This window comes from Passer domesticus, chromosome 29, assembly GCF_036417665.1.
Source record: "Passer domesticus isolate bPasDom1 chromosome 29, bPasDom1.hap1, whole genome shotgun sequence".
Taxonomy (NCBI): Eukaryota; Metazoa; Chordata; class Aves; order Passeriformes; family Passeridae; genus Passer; species Passer domesticus.
The window spans coordinates 2,067,331-2,082,916 of record NC_087502.1 but is presented as its reverse complement, the minus strand read 5'-3'; the positions used below and the strand labels follow the sequence as shown (position 1 = coordinate 2,082,916).

At 49.7% G+C, this 15,586-nt stretch overlaps 1 protein-coding gene across 1 annotated transcript in view; it reads left to right on the top strand.

Moving 5' to 3' along the window:
• Positions 1-4,525: 4,525 nt before the first annotated feature.
• The window catches only part of LOC135287271 (zinc finger protein 501-like), a 64,725-nt gene continuing 53,664 nt past the window's right edge, over positions 4,526-15,586 (top strand). Inside the window, exons 1-3 of the mRNA XM_064400624.1 lie at positions 4,526-5,051; positions 5,196-5,268; positions 5,444-6,086. Of these exons, the coding sequence (XP_064256694.1) occupies positions 5,223-5,268; positions 5,444-6,086 (689 nt within the window). The 5' untranslated portion in view covers positions 4,526-5,051; positions 5,196-5,222. The remainder of the gene's footprint in view (positions 5,052-5,195; positions 5,269-5,443; positions 6,087-15,586) is intronic.

The following is a 15,586-nucleotide window of genomic DNA, read 5'->3' as shown; positions in this document are numbered from 1 at the left end:
GAGCATGGCCTGGTGCCAGGCCTGGCTGTCCGTGTCCCAGGGCTTCCCCAGGTCCCACTGCAGGCTGTCCCTCCATCCCTGTCCCTCACCTGTCGCCGCTGGTACAGCAGTGGCTGCGCCTCACGGGGCTGGCCGTGGGCATTTGTCTCCTGCTTCTTCAGCATTGTGAGAGCGCTCTGGTGAACACTGGCCACAATCACCCAGGGGAGCTGCTGCCTCCAGAGAAGCTGCTGCCTCCTCAGAGAGCTGCTCTCCTGGGAGTGGCCCCTGCAGGGGCTGGCAGCCCCAAGGGTCATGACATGAACCCTCATCACAACGGCCTCTCCAAGGAAGCCATGTAACAAAGTGCTAGAGGGCTTTTCCCACCCAGCCCACCATAGGTCACAGCCCTCAGCCCTGATCTCCTGTAGAAAAATCATCAGAGAGGGAAAAGTTTCATTTGAACTTAATCTGGAGGCTGCTGTGAAAGTCTATAGAAAGACTGTTTTTTAAAAAAATATTAAGAACAAAGGAGGGCCAAGGAAAATTCCGTTCTTTAGTTCATAGGGGAGTGGAGGAGAATGGAATTGTGCTAAGGAATATGCCAGGGGCATCCTGGAATTCTCTGTCAGCAATAGTGTGGCCAGCAGGACCAAGGCTCTGATGGTCCCTCTATGCTGGGCGCTGGTGAGGTCACACCTCATATCCTGTGCCCAGCTTTGAGTCCCTTTACCCTGTGCCTACATTTAATAAACATTACCATCTCATTGGGTGGTAATACAGTTATCTCTTGTGTCTTTGTCATAAAATACGTGGCGTATTGCAGATTAGAGGTAAGGGGACAGTAAATTGATATGTTTTAAGTAATTTAGGAATGAAAAAGAGAATGTATTATCTTTGGAAGGAAGATCAGGTCTCTCAGGAAATATTTAAGGGGAATGCTAGAGCATGTAGAAAAAAATTTGGGAGGCCAAAGATCAGTTTGAACTTAAAATGGCGACTTCAGTAAAGGATAATAAAAAATGTTTTTACAAATATATTAATGGTAAAAGGAGGGGTAAGACCAATCTTTGTTCTTTACCGGATGAAGGAGGGAACTTAGTAACTGCAGATGAAGAGAAGGCAGAAGTGCTTAACACCTTCTTTGCCTCAGTCTTTAGTGGGAAGATGACTTGCCTTTAGGAAAACTGCCCTCTTGGGTTGGTCGATGGTATCAGGGAGCAGAAGGGGTCCCCTGTGATCCAGGAGGAGGCAGTCAGAGAATTTCTGAGCCAGCTGGATATTCATAAATCCATGGGACCAGATGGGATCCACCCCAGAGTGATGAGGGAGCAGGCAGATGAGCTTGCCAAGCTGCTCTCCATAATTTACCAGCAGTCCTGGCTCACTGGGGAGGTTCCAGATGACTGGAAGCTGCCCAGTGTGACACCCATTCACAACAAGGGTGGGAAGGAGGATCCTGGTAATTACAGGCCAGTCAGTCTGACCTCAGTACCCAGGAAGAAAATGGAACAGTTTATACTGAGTGTCATCACCCAGCACTTACAGGATGGCCAGGGCATCAGACCCAGCCAGCAGGGGTTTAGGAGGGGTAGGTCGTGTTTGACCAACCTGGTCTCCTTTTATGACCAGGTGACCCTCCTGGTGGATGCAGGACAGGCTGTGGATGTGTCTATTTGGACTCCAGCAAGGCCTTTGGCACTGTCTCCCACAGCACACTCCTGGAGAAGCTGCAGCCCAGGGCTGGGACAGGGGCACTCTGTGCTGGGTTCAGAACTGGCTGCATGGCCGGCCCAGAGAGTGCTGGAGAGCGCTGCTGCATCCAGCTGGCAGCCAGGCACCAGTGCTGTCCCTCAGGGCTCTGTGCTGGTGCCAGCTCTGTTCAATATTTTTGTTGACCACATGGATGAGGGGATTGAGTCTTTCATTAGTAAATCTGCAGATGACACTGAGCTGGGAGTGTGTGTCCATCTGGTGGAAGGCAAGAGGGCTCTGTAGGGAGACCTGGAATGGTTGGATGGATGGGCAGAGTCCAATCAGATGAAGTTTAATGACTCAACGTCCCATGTCCTGCATTTTGGTCACAATAACCCCCTGCAATGCCAGAGGCTGGGGATGGTGTGGCTGCATAGTGCCCAGGCAGAAAGGGACCTGGGGGTCCTGCTCGACAGCTGGCTGAACATGAGCCAGCAGTGTGCCCTGGTGGCCACGAAGGCCAATGGCTCCTGGCCTGGATCAGGAATGGTGTGGCCAGCAGCAGCAGGGAGGTCATTCTTCCCCTGCACTTGGCACTGGTGTACTTGGCATTCTTCCCCTGGACTGGCACCGTACTTTGATTGCTGTGTCCAGTTCTGGGCCCCCCAATTTAGGAAGGACATGGAGGGGCTGGAGCGTGTCCAGAGAAGGGCAACAAGGCTGGTGAGGATTTTTGAACACAAATCCTGTGAGGAACGACTGAGGGAGCTGGAGTTGTTTATCCAGGAGAAGAGAAGACTCAGAGGCGACCTTATTGCACTCTACAACTTCCTGAAAGGTGGTTGTAAGTCCAGTGTGGTTGGTCTCTTTCTCCAGGCAACAACTGACAGAACCAGAGGACAGAGTCTTAAGCTGCACCAAGGGAAATAGAGGTTGGATGTTAGGAACATTTTCTTTACAGAAAGGGTGATAAATTATTGGATTGGATTGCCTGGGGAGGTGGTAGAGTCATCGTCCCTGGATATGTTTTAAAAAAGACTAGTTGTGGCACTCGTTGCCATGGTTTAGTTGAGGTGCTGTTAGGGCTGGGTTGGATTCAGTGTTCTTGAAGGTCTCTTCCAACCCAGTAATTCTGTTATTCTGTCATTCTGTGATTCTGTAACTCGATGATCCCAATGTGTCCCTCCCAGCTCAGCCCCTTATGCAATTCTCCCTCTTTGGCTCAGCCTCTGTGTCCCCTCAAGATGCTGGCAGAGCTGTTTGGGGACAGGGCAGGAGCGGTGACAGCCCCAGCGTTCCCCTGTCTGTGACACCCCAGCGGTGACAGCCCCAGCGTTCCCCTGTCTGTGACACCCCAGCGGTGACAGCCCCAGCGTTCCTCTGTGTGTGACACCCCAGCGGTGACAGCCCCAGCGTTCCCCTGTCTGTGACACCCCAGCAGTGACAGCCCCAGCGTTCCCCTGTGTGTGACACCCCAGCAGTGACAGCCCCAGTGTTCCCCTGTCTGTGACACCCCAGCAGTGACAGCCCCAGCGTTCCCCTGTGTGTGACACCCCAGCGGTGACAGCCCCAGCGTTCCCCTGTGTGTGACACCCCAGCAGTGACAGCCCCAGCGTTCCCTCCCTGCAGACGCTCCAAGGGAAGCGTCCAGAGCTGCGTCCAGTCCATGGAGCTGAGCGGCCACTGCCCAGCCCGGCCTGGGCTGATGTGAATTCCTCTGCACACAGCTCGGGGAAGGTCCCCCTGGCTACCTGCACAGTGCCACAGACAAGTGTCAGACACAGATACAAAGCTCTGCCCAGAGCTGACAGGGGGAGTTCATTAAAAATACCACATAAACCTAAAACCAAACCAAAAGAAAACAAAAAACAACAACAACAAAACAAAACAAACAAACAAAAAAAACCCTAAAAAAACCCCAAACAAAACCACACCAAAACAAAAAAAAACCCACAACCAAACAAAACACCACCACCCCTACAAAACCAAAAAAAAACCAAAAAAACCAATAACAAACAAAGAAGAAAACAATAAAAACAAACGAACCAAAATAGAATAAAAAACCAAAACAAACATAAGAAAAACCAAAAGAAGAAAAACCAAAAGAAGGAAAGGAAAACACCACCCCACAAGAGCTGTTCCATCCTTCACTTTTCAGACCTTCACTCACACAAGACCTGGCTGCAAAAAATGAGAATTTATTGGGCACATTTACAGCAAAAGCAGATTTAAGACAGGTTTTCAGCAGAACTGTTCTCAGCTGAGCCAAAAAGGCCCCTTTGGCAGCTGCAGGGCCATTGCAAATGCAGAGCCTCAGCCCACAGGGCAGAAAAGCGCTCTGAGTTCCCCTCCCATGACACCAAATCCTGTTCCCAGGCTGCTTCACACACAGGATTCTTCTGGAGCACCGCGCAAAGCTGAGAGTGGGCTCTGGCTTCTCCATGTTGTGTGTCCTAAAGCTGCCTGGGAGAAGAAATTTCGGGTCAGCTCGGCTGGCACAATCCCTCCTGGCACAGGCACAGCGCTGGGAAGGGCTTTGCTTGCCGAGGCTTTGCTGCAGCCAAGGAAAGCTCCTGGCTCAGGGTCACCTTTGCTGCTCAGCCAGAGCCCCGAGTGCCCCAGCAGCAGCCGCAGCAGCAGAGAATGGCAGCACTGACACGGGCTGGCACAGGAGGGGAGAGGAGATTTCACCCTGGAGAGGCTCCTATTGCAGTTTTTGCATTCAGGCAGCTGCAGATGCCTCAGCTTTGGCTGCACAGCAGCTGGAAATGCAAGTCCAGGAGCTCTGTGCATGGCCAGCCCCAGCAGGTGACAGCAAGGACAGGGCCCTGGCACAGTGACATTTGCAGGGAGCACCTTCAGCAAGCGCTGGGGGCTGGGACTGTGTGCAGAAAATGCCCTGGAGGTCTCTGCAGTCAGGCCAAAGGAACAAAGTTTCAGTTGTGGCCTGGTTAGGGAGCACCAAAATGGATTGTTTTCCATTGCCGGGTGTTCCAAGAGCCCCAGAGGAGAGCCAGGGGGCCAAGGAATGGAGAGCAGGGACTGTGCAGGAGCTTCATTGGTATCAGTCCAGCTGCCCTTTTTTCCTTATATGTGCTCCCTGAGAATGTTCTCCCCTCTCCTGTCCCCCATTGGTCCTGGTTTACTGCAATGCTCCGCCCCTGTTACCTCATTGGTTCCCCAGTTGGCTACCCCTCCTCTGCACCACCTGTGCTCACTTCCCATTGGTCCTTGACCCTGAGGTCCGCCCCTTTCCCCCCTTACCAAACCCTGTGTTCTCAGCCCCATTTTGTCTCTGTCCCTGGACCCTCTACATTGCAATAAACTGTGTTTGGAGCTCTGCACACAGACCCGTCTCTGGTCTTGTCCATCAGCAGGTTAAGCAAGCGTGCTCGGGGCTCTGGGAGTGCAGGTTGCTCACAGGGGCTCGTTGTGGATGTGCCGCAACACTGGAGATGGACTTGGGCAGGAGGATCCCCTTAACCCAGTGTGCTCATACATTGCATTTTCCCCCAAACCAGGATTTCTCGTTCCCAAACCTTGGGTGGATGGAGGCTGCCAGGAAGAGGAAGATGCCCCAGGACACCCAGGGAGGTGAGGAGGAAGTCAGTACCTCTTTCCCCCTGTCTCTTGCTCCAGCCCAGCATGGCCCCTGGCTGAAGGACAACCCCTCTGCCAACGCCATCTTGGGATGCACTGGGGGGATCTTCTTCCATTTCCCTGTGGTATGGAGGCAAATCTCATCCTCTCCTTGTCCTGCCTTCCCCAGAGACCAGGGAGGACAAATGTCTGTGGCAAAACCTTGTGGAAGAGGCCATTTTGAGTGACGCCACAGGGCAGGAATCCAACGGGGAGGAAAAGCCACTGAGATCCCCCAGGAGGAGGGCCTGCAAACCCAACCTCGGGTGCTGTGAGGAGGAAAGACCCACCCTGAGGCAGGAAGGTGGACAGAGCTTCAGCCAGGGATCAGAGCTGGTGGCCCATGGGCAGCTTCATGGTGGGGAGAAGCCCTACAAGTGCTTGGAGTGTGGGAAGAGCTTCAGGCAGAGCTCACACCTGATCAGCCACCAGATGATCCACACTGGGGAATGGGCCTACGAGTGTGGGGAGTTTGGGAAGGGCCTGAGGTGCAGCTCAGAACTCGTCAGGCATGAACTCATCCACACTGGGGAAAGGCCCTACGAGTGTCCCCATTGTCTGAAGAGGTTTCAGACCAGCTCCAGTCTCCTGCGCCACCAGCGGATTCACACAGAGGAGCGGCCCTTCTGCTGCCCTGACTGCGGCAAGGGCTTCAAGCACAACTCCAACCTCATCAGGCACCGGCGCATCCACACTGGGGAGAGGCCCTACGAGTGTCCCCGGTGTGGGAAGAGCTTCACCCAGAGCTCCAGCTTGACCGGACACCAACGGAGGCACTGGTAAGGGAAGCCGTGCAAATGTCCCAACTGCAGGAAGAGCTTTTTGCATTTCTTCAGCTTCATCCACCATTGGAGAACCCACACTGGGAAGAGCCCTGGAGATCTATGTTCACTGTGATCCATGCTCGGAAGACACCTGTCTGTATTCCTGCCCCTGCCAATGGCATGATGTAGGATTGAAGAACGTGAAGGTCTGGCCATGGCCATGTCATTACATTCACTCCCACCTCGGGTCATTGCCAGGGGCAGGAAAGGGTGTCCTTTCCAGGCAGGAGGAAATACTAGGCCTGGAAGAGCCAGGGATTTGTGTTGTATTTTTCCATGTAAATAGTTTTTCTTATCCCTTCTGTTATCAACATTGTTTCTGTTCCTGTTTGTTTTTTATCTCATTGATGTTCCCAGTAACTTGTTCTTATGCCAGCCCAGGATCTTTGCCTTTTGTGATTTCCATGGGAGGTGGGAGGGCAGCCAGCGGCAGCGCGGTTTTAGTGGGAGCAGGACATTGGGGAAACCCATTCCTAAAGCCCGGCCCCTGGAATCCAAGCATCCCAGCTGGTCCCAGCCCTGGTGGCCATGGCAACAGCCTTGGGAGCGGGTCCCTGGCTGAGGCTGTGGGAACCTCTTCCCTCTGGGCCCAGGGACAGGACTGGAGGGAACGGCTGCAGCTGAGTCGGGGCAGGCTGAGGTTGGATCTCAGGAAAAGGTTTTTCCCCAGAGGCTGCTGAGGCAGTGCCCAGGCTCCCCAGGGAAGGCTCCCAGCTCCAGTGCTCTCTGAGCTCCAGCAGCGTTTGGACAACACTGCCAGACCCAGGCTGGCATTGTTGGGGTGTCCTGTGCAGGGCCAGCAGCTGGACTCCAGGATCCTGATGGACCCCTCCCAGCTCAGCCAATTCTGTGGATCTGGGATCCCATGACCCTGGGGATGGGAGTGCCAATGATTGCCATGGCAACGAGCTCTGGCTGCAGGCCTGAGCTGGTGTCCATGGCAACCACCCCTGTCATGGGGTCAGCATGGAGCTGCTGAGGGACTGAGCATGGCAACAGGGGGCTGGGGATGGTTGCCATGGAAACTGACTATAGCAACAGGGGGCTGGGGATGGTTGCCATGGAAACTGACCATAGCAACAGGGTCCTGGTGATGGCTGCCATGGAAACTGACCATAGCAACAGGGGGCTGGGGATGGTTGCCATGGAAACTGACCATAGCAACAGGGGGCTGGTGATGGTTGCCATGGAAACTGACCATAGCAACAGGGGGCTGGGGATGGTAGCCATGAAAACTGACCATAGCAACGGGGGGCTTGGGATGGTTGCCATGGAAACTGACCATAGCAAAAGGGGGCTGGGGATGGTAGCCATGGAAACTGACCATGGCAACAGGGTGCTGGGGATGGTTGCCATGGAAACTGACGATAGCAACAAGGGGCTGGTGATGGTTGCCATGGAAACTGACCATAGCAACTGGGGGCTGGGGATGGTTGCCATGGAAACTGACCATAGCAACAGGGGGCTGGGGATGTTTGCCATGGAAACTGACCATAGTGACAGGGGGCTGGGGATGTTTGCCATGGAAACTGACCATAGCAACTGGGGGCTGGTGATGGTAGCCATGGAAACTGACCATAGCAACAGGGGGCTGGTCATGATTGCCATGGAAACTGACCATAGCAACAGGGGGCTGGGGATGTTTGCCATGGAAACTGACCATAGTGACAGGGGGCTGGGGATGTTTGCCATGGAAACTGACCATAGCAACTGGGGGCTGGTGATGGTAGCCATGGAAACTGACCATAGCAACAGGGGGCTGGTCATGATTGCCATGGAAACTGACCATAGCAACAGGGGGCTGGTGATGCTTACTGTTATGGGAACATGACCTTTTTGTTCACTAAAAACAGGAGGGAATATAATGTAAATAAGTAACCGTCAGTTGGAATGTGATAGTTAGCTTGCGAAATTGAGAAACCGCAAAAGACAAACATTGCCGAGCTAATCAACCACATGTTGTTCCAAGTCTTAGGTTCAGGGAGAGAGCACGGAGGAAGACCATCGAGGACCTTCATCAGCGACCACCAGAAGGCAGAAGAAGACCCCCTAGCAACGAAGCGGACATGCGCAGAAGGAGACACCAGAAGGAGGAAGGATGGGGGCATAAAAGGGAGAACGGAACAACCCTCGGCACGGCAGTTGGTGGAGCGGTGACTCCCCTGTCGCCCAGCGCTGCAATTTGCTTTCTCTTTTCTGTAATAATAAATTGGCTTTGGATTGGCTCAGATGGCCTGTTGTGCTCATTTATAACAGCTTGGTGCCGTGACTCGGATCGGAGGCTGCGGGGGATTCTCAGTCGCTGGGGAGGCGCCCCACCAGCTTGGTGGCCCCAGTGGCTGAAGAGTTCAGCCTCGGCCCCGACCGACGAACCTCGAAAAGAAGGAAAAGAGAAAGCAAAGGGAGATTAAGGGCCCAGGAAACCCCTTAAAGGTTTTGTGCACAAAGTCCGGACAAAGACGCAGGACGCGTAAGTATTACGGGACCCATCCGGGTGGGGTTGGGATCCCGGAGTGCGACTGTGTGGTGGTGCGTGAGAGGAGGGCTGGCAGCCGGACTCTCCAAGCGAGTGTGGACCCTCAGTAGTGCGGTTCCCACAGAGTCGCGAGGGCTTGGGCCACGAACCAGGGGAAGCGAAAGTTGATTGTGTGAAAGAAGGCACTCCGGAAGAATGGGACAAGGGAAGAGTAAGCCCCCTGTCGATGTAAAACTCCCTCCGATACCTAGGGAGAGTCCTTTAGGATTTTTAATAGAGAACTGGCAGCATTTTCCAGGCACACAAGGCAAGGATAAGGCTAAGATGATTCACTATTGTGTTGAAGTATGGGGAGGAAAGGAGATTTCAAAAAGTGTATTTTGGCCTATATTCGGATCCTCAGAGGATTGGGTAAGGCAAATCCTGAATATTTGGGTAAACAGTAAAAAACCCCCCTGTACTGAAGAAGAGAGTGATTATGCAAAGGTGTGGGTGGAAAGACCAGAAGTGTTTCTTTTTAAACTCTCTGAAATGCCAAAAGGGAACAAGAGCAAGAAAAAGGGAAGTAGACCAGAAGAAACCCTAGTGCCTCCCCCACCCTATGTACCCCCACCCCAGGCACAGGAAGTGGCAGCCCCTCCGAATGCACCGACAGGGACAGACTCAGATTCGGATGGACCTGAGTATACAGGACCAGCGACCCGAAGTCGAACCAAAAAGGGTTTATACCCCTTAAGGGAGATGCCTATGGGGGGACCACAGGCAGGTATAGGGTTTGTGTCGGTGCCCCTGAGCTCGGGAGATGTCAGGGATTTTAAGAAAGAAATGGGACACCTCTTGGAGGACCCGCTTGGGGTAGCTGAGTGGGTAGACCAATTTTTAGGGCCCAACATGTATACCTGGGAAGAATTACAATCTATACTGAACATTTTATTCACGGCAGAAGAGAAAAATATGATTAGAAGGGAAGGGATGCGCATTTGGGATATGCAACATGCGCAGGGGCCAGCAGCAGACATAAAATGGCCATTACAAAACCCCAATTGGGACCATCAAAATCCGGCCCATAGGATCCACATGCAGGATCTCAGAACGATAATTGTGCAAGGAATCAGGGAATCTGTTCCGAGAGGGCAGAATATTAACAAAGCCTTTAATGAAAGACAAAAGAAGGACGAGACCCCCACTGAATGGTTGGAGAAGCTGTGAAAGAACTTTCAGTTATACTCAGGAATGGATCCGGATGGGCAGATGGGGCAGGCAGTATTAAAAGTACATTTCGTTTCCAAATCCTGGGAGGACATCAGAAAGAAAATACAAAAGTTGGAAGATTGGCAAGATAGAGGATTAGATGAGTTGTTAAGGGAAGCTCAGAAAGTGTATGTGAGGAGGGAAGAAGAGAGAGATAGGAGGCAAGCTCGAATAATGGTGGCAGCAGTGCGCGAAAGCCAGGGGTTAGATAAGAGATTCGAGCAGAGCAGAAGGGAACCGAGACGGAACGAACTATCCCCAGGGGGGTGGAAAGGTCCAAGGGAAAAGCAGGAGTTAAAAGTGTGCTTTTACTGCGGAAGGAGAGGACATTTTAAGAGGGAGTGCCGGATGCGGATCCGAGATGAGAAGGAGTTCAAGGAGGATTAGGGGGGTCAGGGGCTCTACCTCTTGGGGACCCAGAAACATCAAAGGGAGCCCTTGATAAAATTGAAGGTGGGTCCCCAGGGCCAGGAAGTTATCTTCCTGGTCGACACTGGAGCTGAGAGATCTACGCTCCAGTCGTTACCTAAAGGGTGTAAATTATCAAAAGAAACTGCTACGGTAGTGGGAGCAAAAGGGGAACCTTTTGAAGTTAAGATAATAAAGGAAGTACCGGTGGAATCAGATTCCAAAATGGGTATTGGAAACTTTTTATTAGTACCAGAATCAGACTATAACCTATTAGGTAGAGACATGATTGTTGAATTAGGCATTCAAATCGAAGTGGTAGAACAGGAGATTCGGATCAAGTTGTGCCCCTTAAGATTAGAGGATGAGAAGAAGATTAACCCTGAAGTATGGTATAGTTCTGACAGTGCCGGAAGACTGGAAATTACTCCCTTTAAAGTAACAATCAGAAACCCGGAGATTCCAGTAAAAATAAAACAGTACCCGATGTCCTTGGAAGGGAGAAAAGGGTTGAAACCAGAGGTTGACCAACTAATCAGCCAAGGATTGTTGGAACCTTGCATGTCTCCTTATAATACTCCAATTCTCCCTGTAAAGAAACCAAACGGGTCCTATCGCCTAGTACATGACCTGAGGGAAATAAATAAGAGAACAATAGCTAGATTTCCGGTGGTAGCAAACCCTTATACATTATTGAGTAAACTAAGCCCGGACAACCACTGGTATAGTGTAATAGACCTAAAGGATGCCTTTTGGGCTTGTCCCTTGGATGAGGCAAGCAGAGATTACTTTGCCTTTAAATGAGAAGATCCAGAAACCGGAAGGAAACAACAACTCAGATGGACAGTATTACCCCAAGGATTTACAGAATCCCCGAACTTATTTGGACAAGCCTTGGAACAAATTCTAGAGAATTACCAGACAGATGCTGGAGTAACCCTGACACAATATGTAGATGATTTATTATTAGCAAGAAAAGAAGAGGAAGAAGTAAGAAGGGAGAGTATAAGGCTTTTAAATTTCCTGGGACTTAAAGGTTTAAAGGTTTCAAAGGCTAAATTACAGTTTGTGGAAGAAGAAGTAAAGTATTTAGGGCATTATTTGAGACGGGGTGAGAAAAGAATAGACCCAGAAAGGGTACAGGCTATTTTATCATTACCAATACCCAAGAATAAGAGACAAATCAGGCAAATTTTGGGTTTAACGGGGTACTGTAGACAGTGGATTGAAAACTACAGTAGCAAGGCCAGGTTCTTATACCAAAAATTGACTCAGGATGGATTGATGAAATGGACTCAAGAGGATACTGAAAATCTGAAGGAATTGAAGGAAAGTTTAGTGCATGCCCCTGTTTTAAGCCTCCCTGATTTAAAAAGACCCTTTCATTTATTTGTTAATATAGAGGGAGGAGTTGCCTTTGGGGTACTTACCCAAGAATGGGCAGACAAAAAGAAACCTGTAGCGTATTTATCAAAACTCTTGGACCCCCTAAGCAGAGGATGGCCCACATGTTTGCAAATGTTAGCTGGGTGTGCCTTACTAGTTGAAGAAGCTAAGAAAATTACCTTCAACAGTAGCCTTAAGGTTTACTCTCCCCATAATATCAGGAGTGTAATGCAACAGAAAGCAGACAAATGGATATCCGATGCTAGGCTCCTGAAATATGAAGGGATTTTACTAGAAGCACCAAATTTTACCCTAGAAACAACTGCAATTCAAAATCCAGCTACCTTTTTGTTCGGCAGCATAGAGCAAGAACCTTTAACACACAATTGCTTGATAACTATTGAGGAACAAACCAAGATCAGGCCTGATCTGGAAGAAGAAGAATTAGATGAAGGAGAAAGGTTGTTTGTAGATGGATCCTCCCGGGTGGTAGAAGGAAAACGGCAATCAGGGTACGCCATCATTGAGGGCAAAGGCTTACAAGTAGTGGAATCAGGGGCCTTGGATAAATCTTGGTCAGCACAAGCCTGTGAACTGTACGCCATCCTTCGGGCTTTAAAACTTTTAAAAGGAAAAGAGGGAACAATATATACTGATTCTAAATATGGGTTTGGGGTAGTACATACCTTTGGAAAATTATGGGAAGAGAGGGGACTAATCAACTCACAAGGGAAGGGATTAGTCCACCAGCAATTGATAGCTGGGGTGTTGCAAGCCCTGAGGGGGCCAAAAAGGATAGCTGTAGTACATCTGAAAGGCCACCAAACAGGGACAGACCTCAAGACTAGGGGTAATAATGCAGCAGATCAGGAAGCAAAACGGGCAGCAGCAAGGGAAATGGTTTTAAGGGAAAACTCAGGAGAGCAAGATAGACTACGGGAAAATACGGAATTAGTCTTCACCCCCGAAGAGGAGGATAAGTTAAAGAAACTAGAATTGTCCAAAGATAATGGAAAATGGATAACCCAGGATGGGCGGGAAATATTGCCCAAAGCAGTAACTCAACGAATTCTATATAAATTACACCAAAACACACACTGGGGAGCCCAAGGGTTAGCAGACCATTTCGCAACCAAGTACATGACCATTGGGTTACACGACATTGCTAAGCATATCACCAAGAGCTGCCCCACTTGTTTACGGGTTAATCGAAGTAACTTGAGGAAATTACCTCCTGGAAGGAGACCTTTAACAAAAAGGCCATTTTCGAGTATACAAATTGATTTTACAGAACTACCTAAAGTGGGGCGAATCAGATACCTTTTGGTGATAGTAGACCACCTTACACACTATGTAGAGGCGTTCCCAACTACTAAAGAAACTGCTCAAACTGTAGTAAAAACCTTGCTCGAAGAAATAGTACCAAGGTATGGGGTACCTGAGACTATAGATTCAGATAAAGGGCCACATTTTACCTCAAAGGTAACACAAGATTTGGCTAGTGCACTGGGAATAAAATGGGAAAAACATACCCCCTATCATCCTCAAAGCTCGGGACGGGTGGAGAGAATGAACAGGGAAATAAAAAAGCAATTAACCAAACTAGTATTAGAGACCAAGTTGTCGTGGGTAAAATGTATACCGCTGACCCTGCTGAATATTAGGACACAGCCACGAGCAGATATAGGACTATCTCCCTTTGAAATGTTGTATGGGATGCCTTATAACCTAGAAAAGGTACAGTCAAATCCCAATATAAGTGATCGAAATTTGAATCACTACCTAACTATTTTGGCAAGGTACAGAAAAAGTTTGTGGGAAAAAGGAATGTGGGCCCAAAGACCTCCTTTGGATCTTGTGTTACATCAGGTACAGCCCGGAGACTGGGTGCTAATTCGAAGTTGGAAGGAAAACCCGTTAACACCGAAGTGGGAAGGGCCCTACTTAACGCTGCTCACCACAGACACCGCCATAAGAACAGCTGAGAAGAGGTGGACTCACGCAAGCCGAATAAAGGGGCCAGTAGACCCTTCCAACTTCCCGAAGCACCAAAACCCTCATTGGGAAGTGAAAAGACCAACAAGTGACCTAAAGTTGGTACTAAAGAAAGTCACACCTAAAACACCGAAGGAAGCAGATAAACTATGAGGACATTTAGGTGAAGGATAATTGAAATTTGTAAAAAGAATTGATTAGGACTTGGGAACCTCTAGGGTATTATAGGAGTTTAGAAGATTTAGAATACAAGGGTAAATTGTATAATATGAATTCCCGCTACATGGGTGAAACCTGCTCTCCATGACCGAGCAGTGGGAGAGACTATCACCGGCAGACCAGGGGAGGATTCAACAAAAGTTGTCACGGATTTTGCGTCCATACTTACAGAACTTGGCCCCTTATGACTCTGCTGCATACGAGGCTATAAAGAATCCTCCGGGTAATTGGGTTTGGTGGATTGAGACTTACAGTCGTCAAGGTGCCCCGTTCCACCCACTTAGACATTGTCCATGCTGTAGTTGCGGGGAAGCACTTTGTAAAGCCTGGGTAGCTTTTCGATGCGGAGGCTGTAACAAGGTTTATTGGGTAGAGCAAATACTGGTGTACGAGCTGTGGTGTGGAAAGTGCCAAGGCGAAGACCTTAGAGAAGACGATTGGGCTCTTGCATTAGAGAGAGAAAACGGGGTGCCCTACTCTCAATTTCGAAGGGTGTATGAGGCACCGGAACAGCTTGTATTGGCCTGGGCCCGGTGGAAAGTTAAGCGCTGGCTACGGAGGTGCCAGATAGTTGCTAATTCTCACATTCTCGCCGCAAGGTGCAAGCATAAGGTACCACATTTAGGGACCTCTGTGATTGGGCCAATAAAGAACTGCGCAGATCCAGATGCAGCCCTAAATAGTTGCATTGCAAGGCTTGAAAGATTACGTTTCGGGAAAGGCCGGTTTCAATCGAAACGAAAACATTATAGTAAATAGCTGATCAAACACACACGAATCACGAAGACATTAAGATAAGGTGTGTTTGGCTTGATCGTCTTTGCTACCCATCTGCTTTCTTTCGCCGTAAAATTTGTAAAGAGTTGTGGTGAGTTCATTGCCAGAGAGGGAGGGCCCCTAAGAGTTTGTGCCAATCCTATTGGGAGGGACAGCGTGAGCTGACTATCTCAATCCTCGGCCAAAGGGTAGCAGCTTGAGAGCTGAAACTGGGATCTATATTTAAAGGGCATTAATTCTGAGCTATATTGCTACCATCCCAACGAGTCCCTTGGCCCCCTCCACACCAGTATAGTGGAAATTAAGTGTCGTGAACAGATAAATAATCTTGGGTGCGACCTCCCAAGAAGAGGTAGGAGAGAGGTGTGAGTTCCACCCCTGAAGAAGATCCTTGCTGCCGAGAAGATGATAACCCTCGTAACTAGCAGCAAACTAGTTGACGAGCGAGGCAGAAGGATAGCTAGTGGAGAAAAAGAATCTCTCAAAATAAAAGCACCAATAAGACTTACAGACAATGATCAAAGGGGCCAAAAGACTCGGGATGGAAAAAGGGAAAAATTCGATAGGCCAGTTAATCCTACCCACTATGCTGGCAGTGGATTTTACTCAGCTCTAGCATTGAAGTTAGTAATATGGTTATTAACTAAAGAAGCACAGGGAGATGGTCAGGCAAGTCATGAACCCTTTAAATGGTCTTTAATAAGATGGGAAGATCAACAAGTGATTCAAGTGGTAACCACCTCAGGAAACCCCCCTTCCTTCGCCTGCCAACTCTGTGACATCATTAGGATACGTCCGTGTCTCAGTAAGAAAGGGTTCTACTTTTGCCCAGCTTCTAACCCAGGAAAGTCGTATTGTAATTACCCTGGGGAATATTACTGTGGGTATTGGGGCTGTGAAACAGTGGCTTACCCATTCTCACCAGGAGGAACAAAAG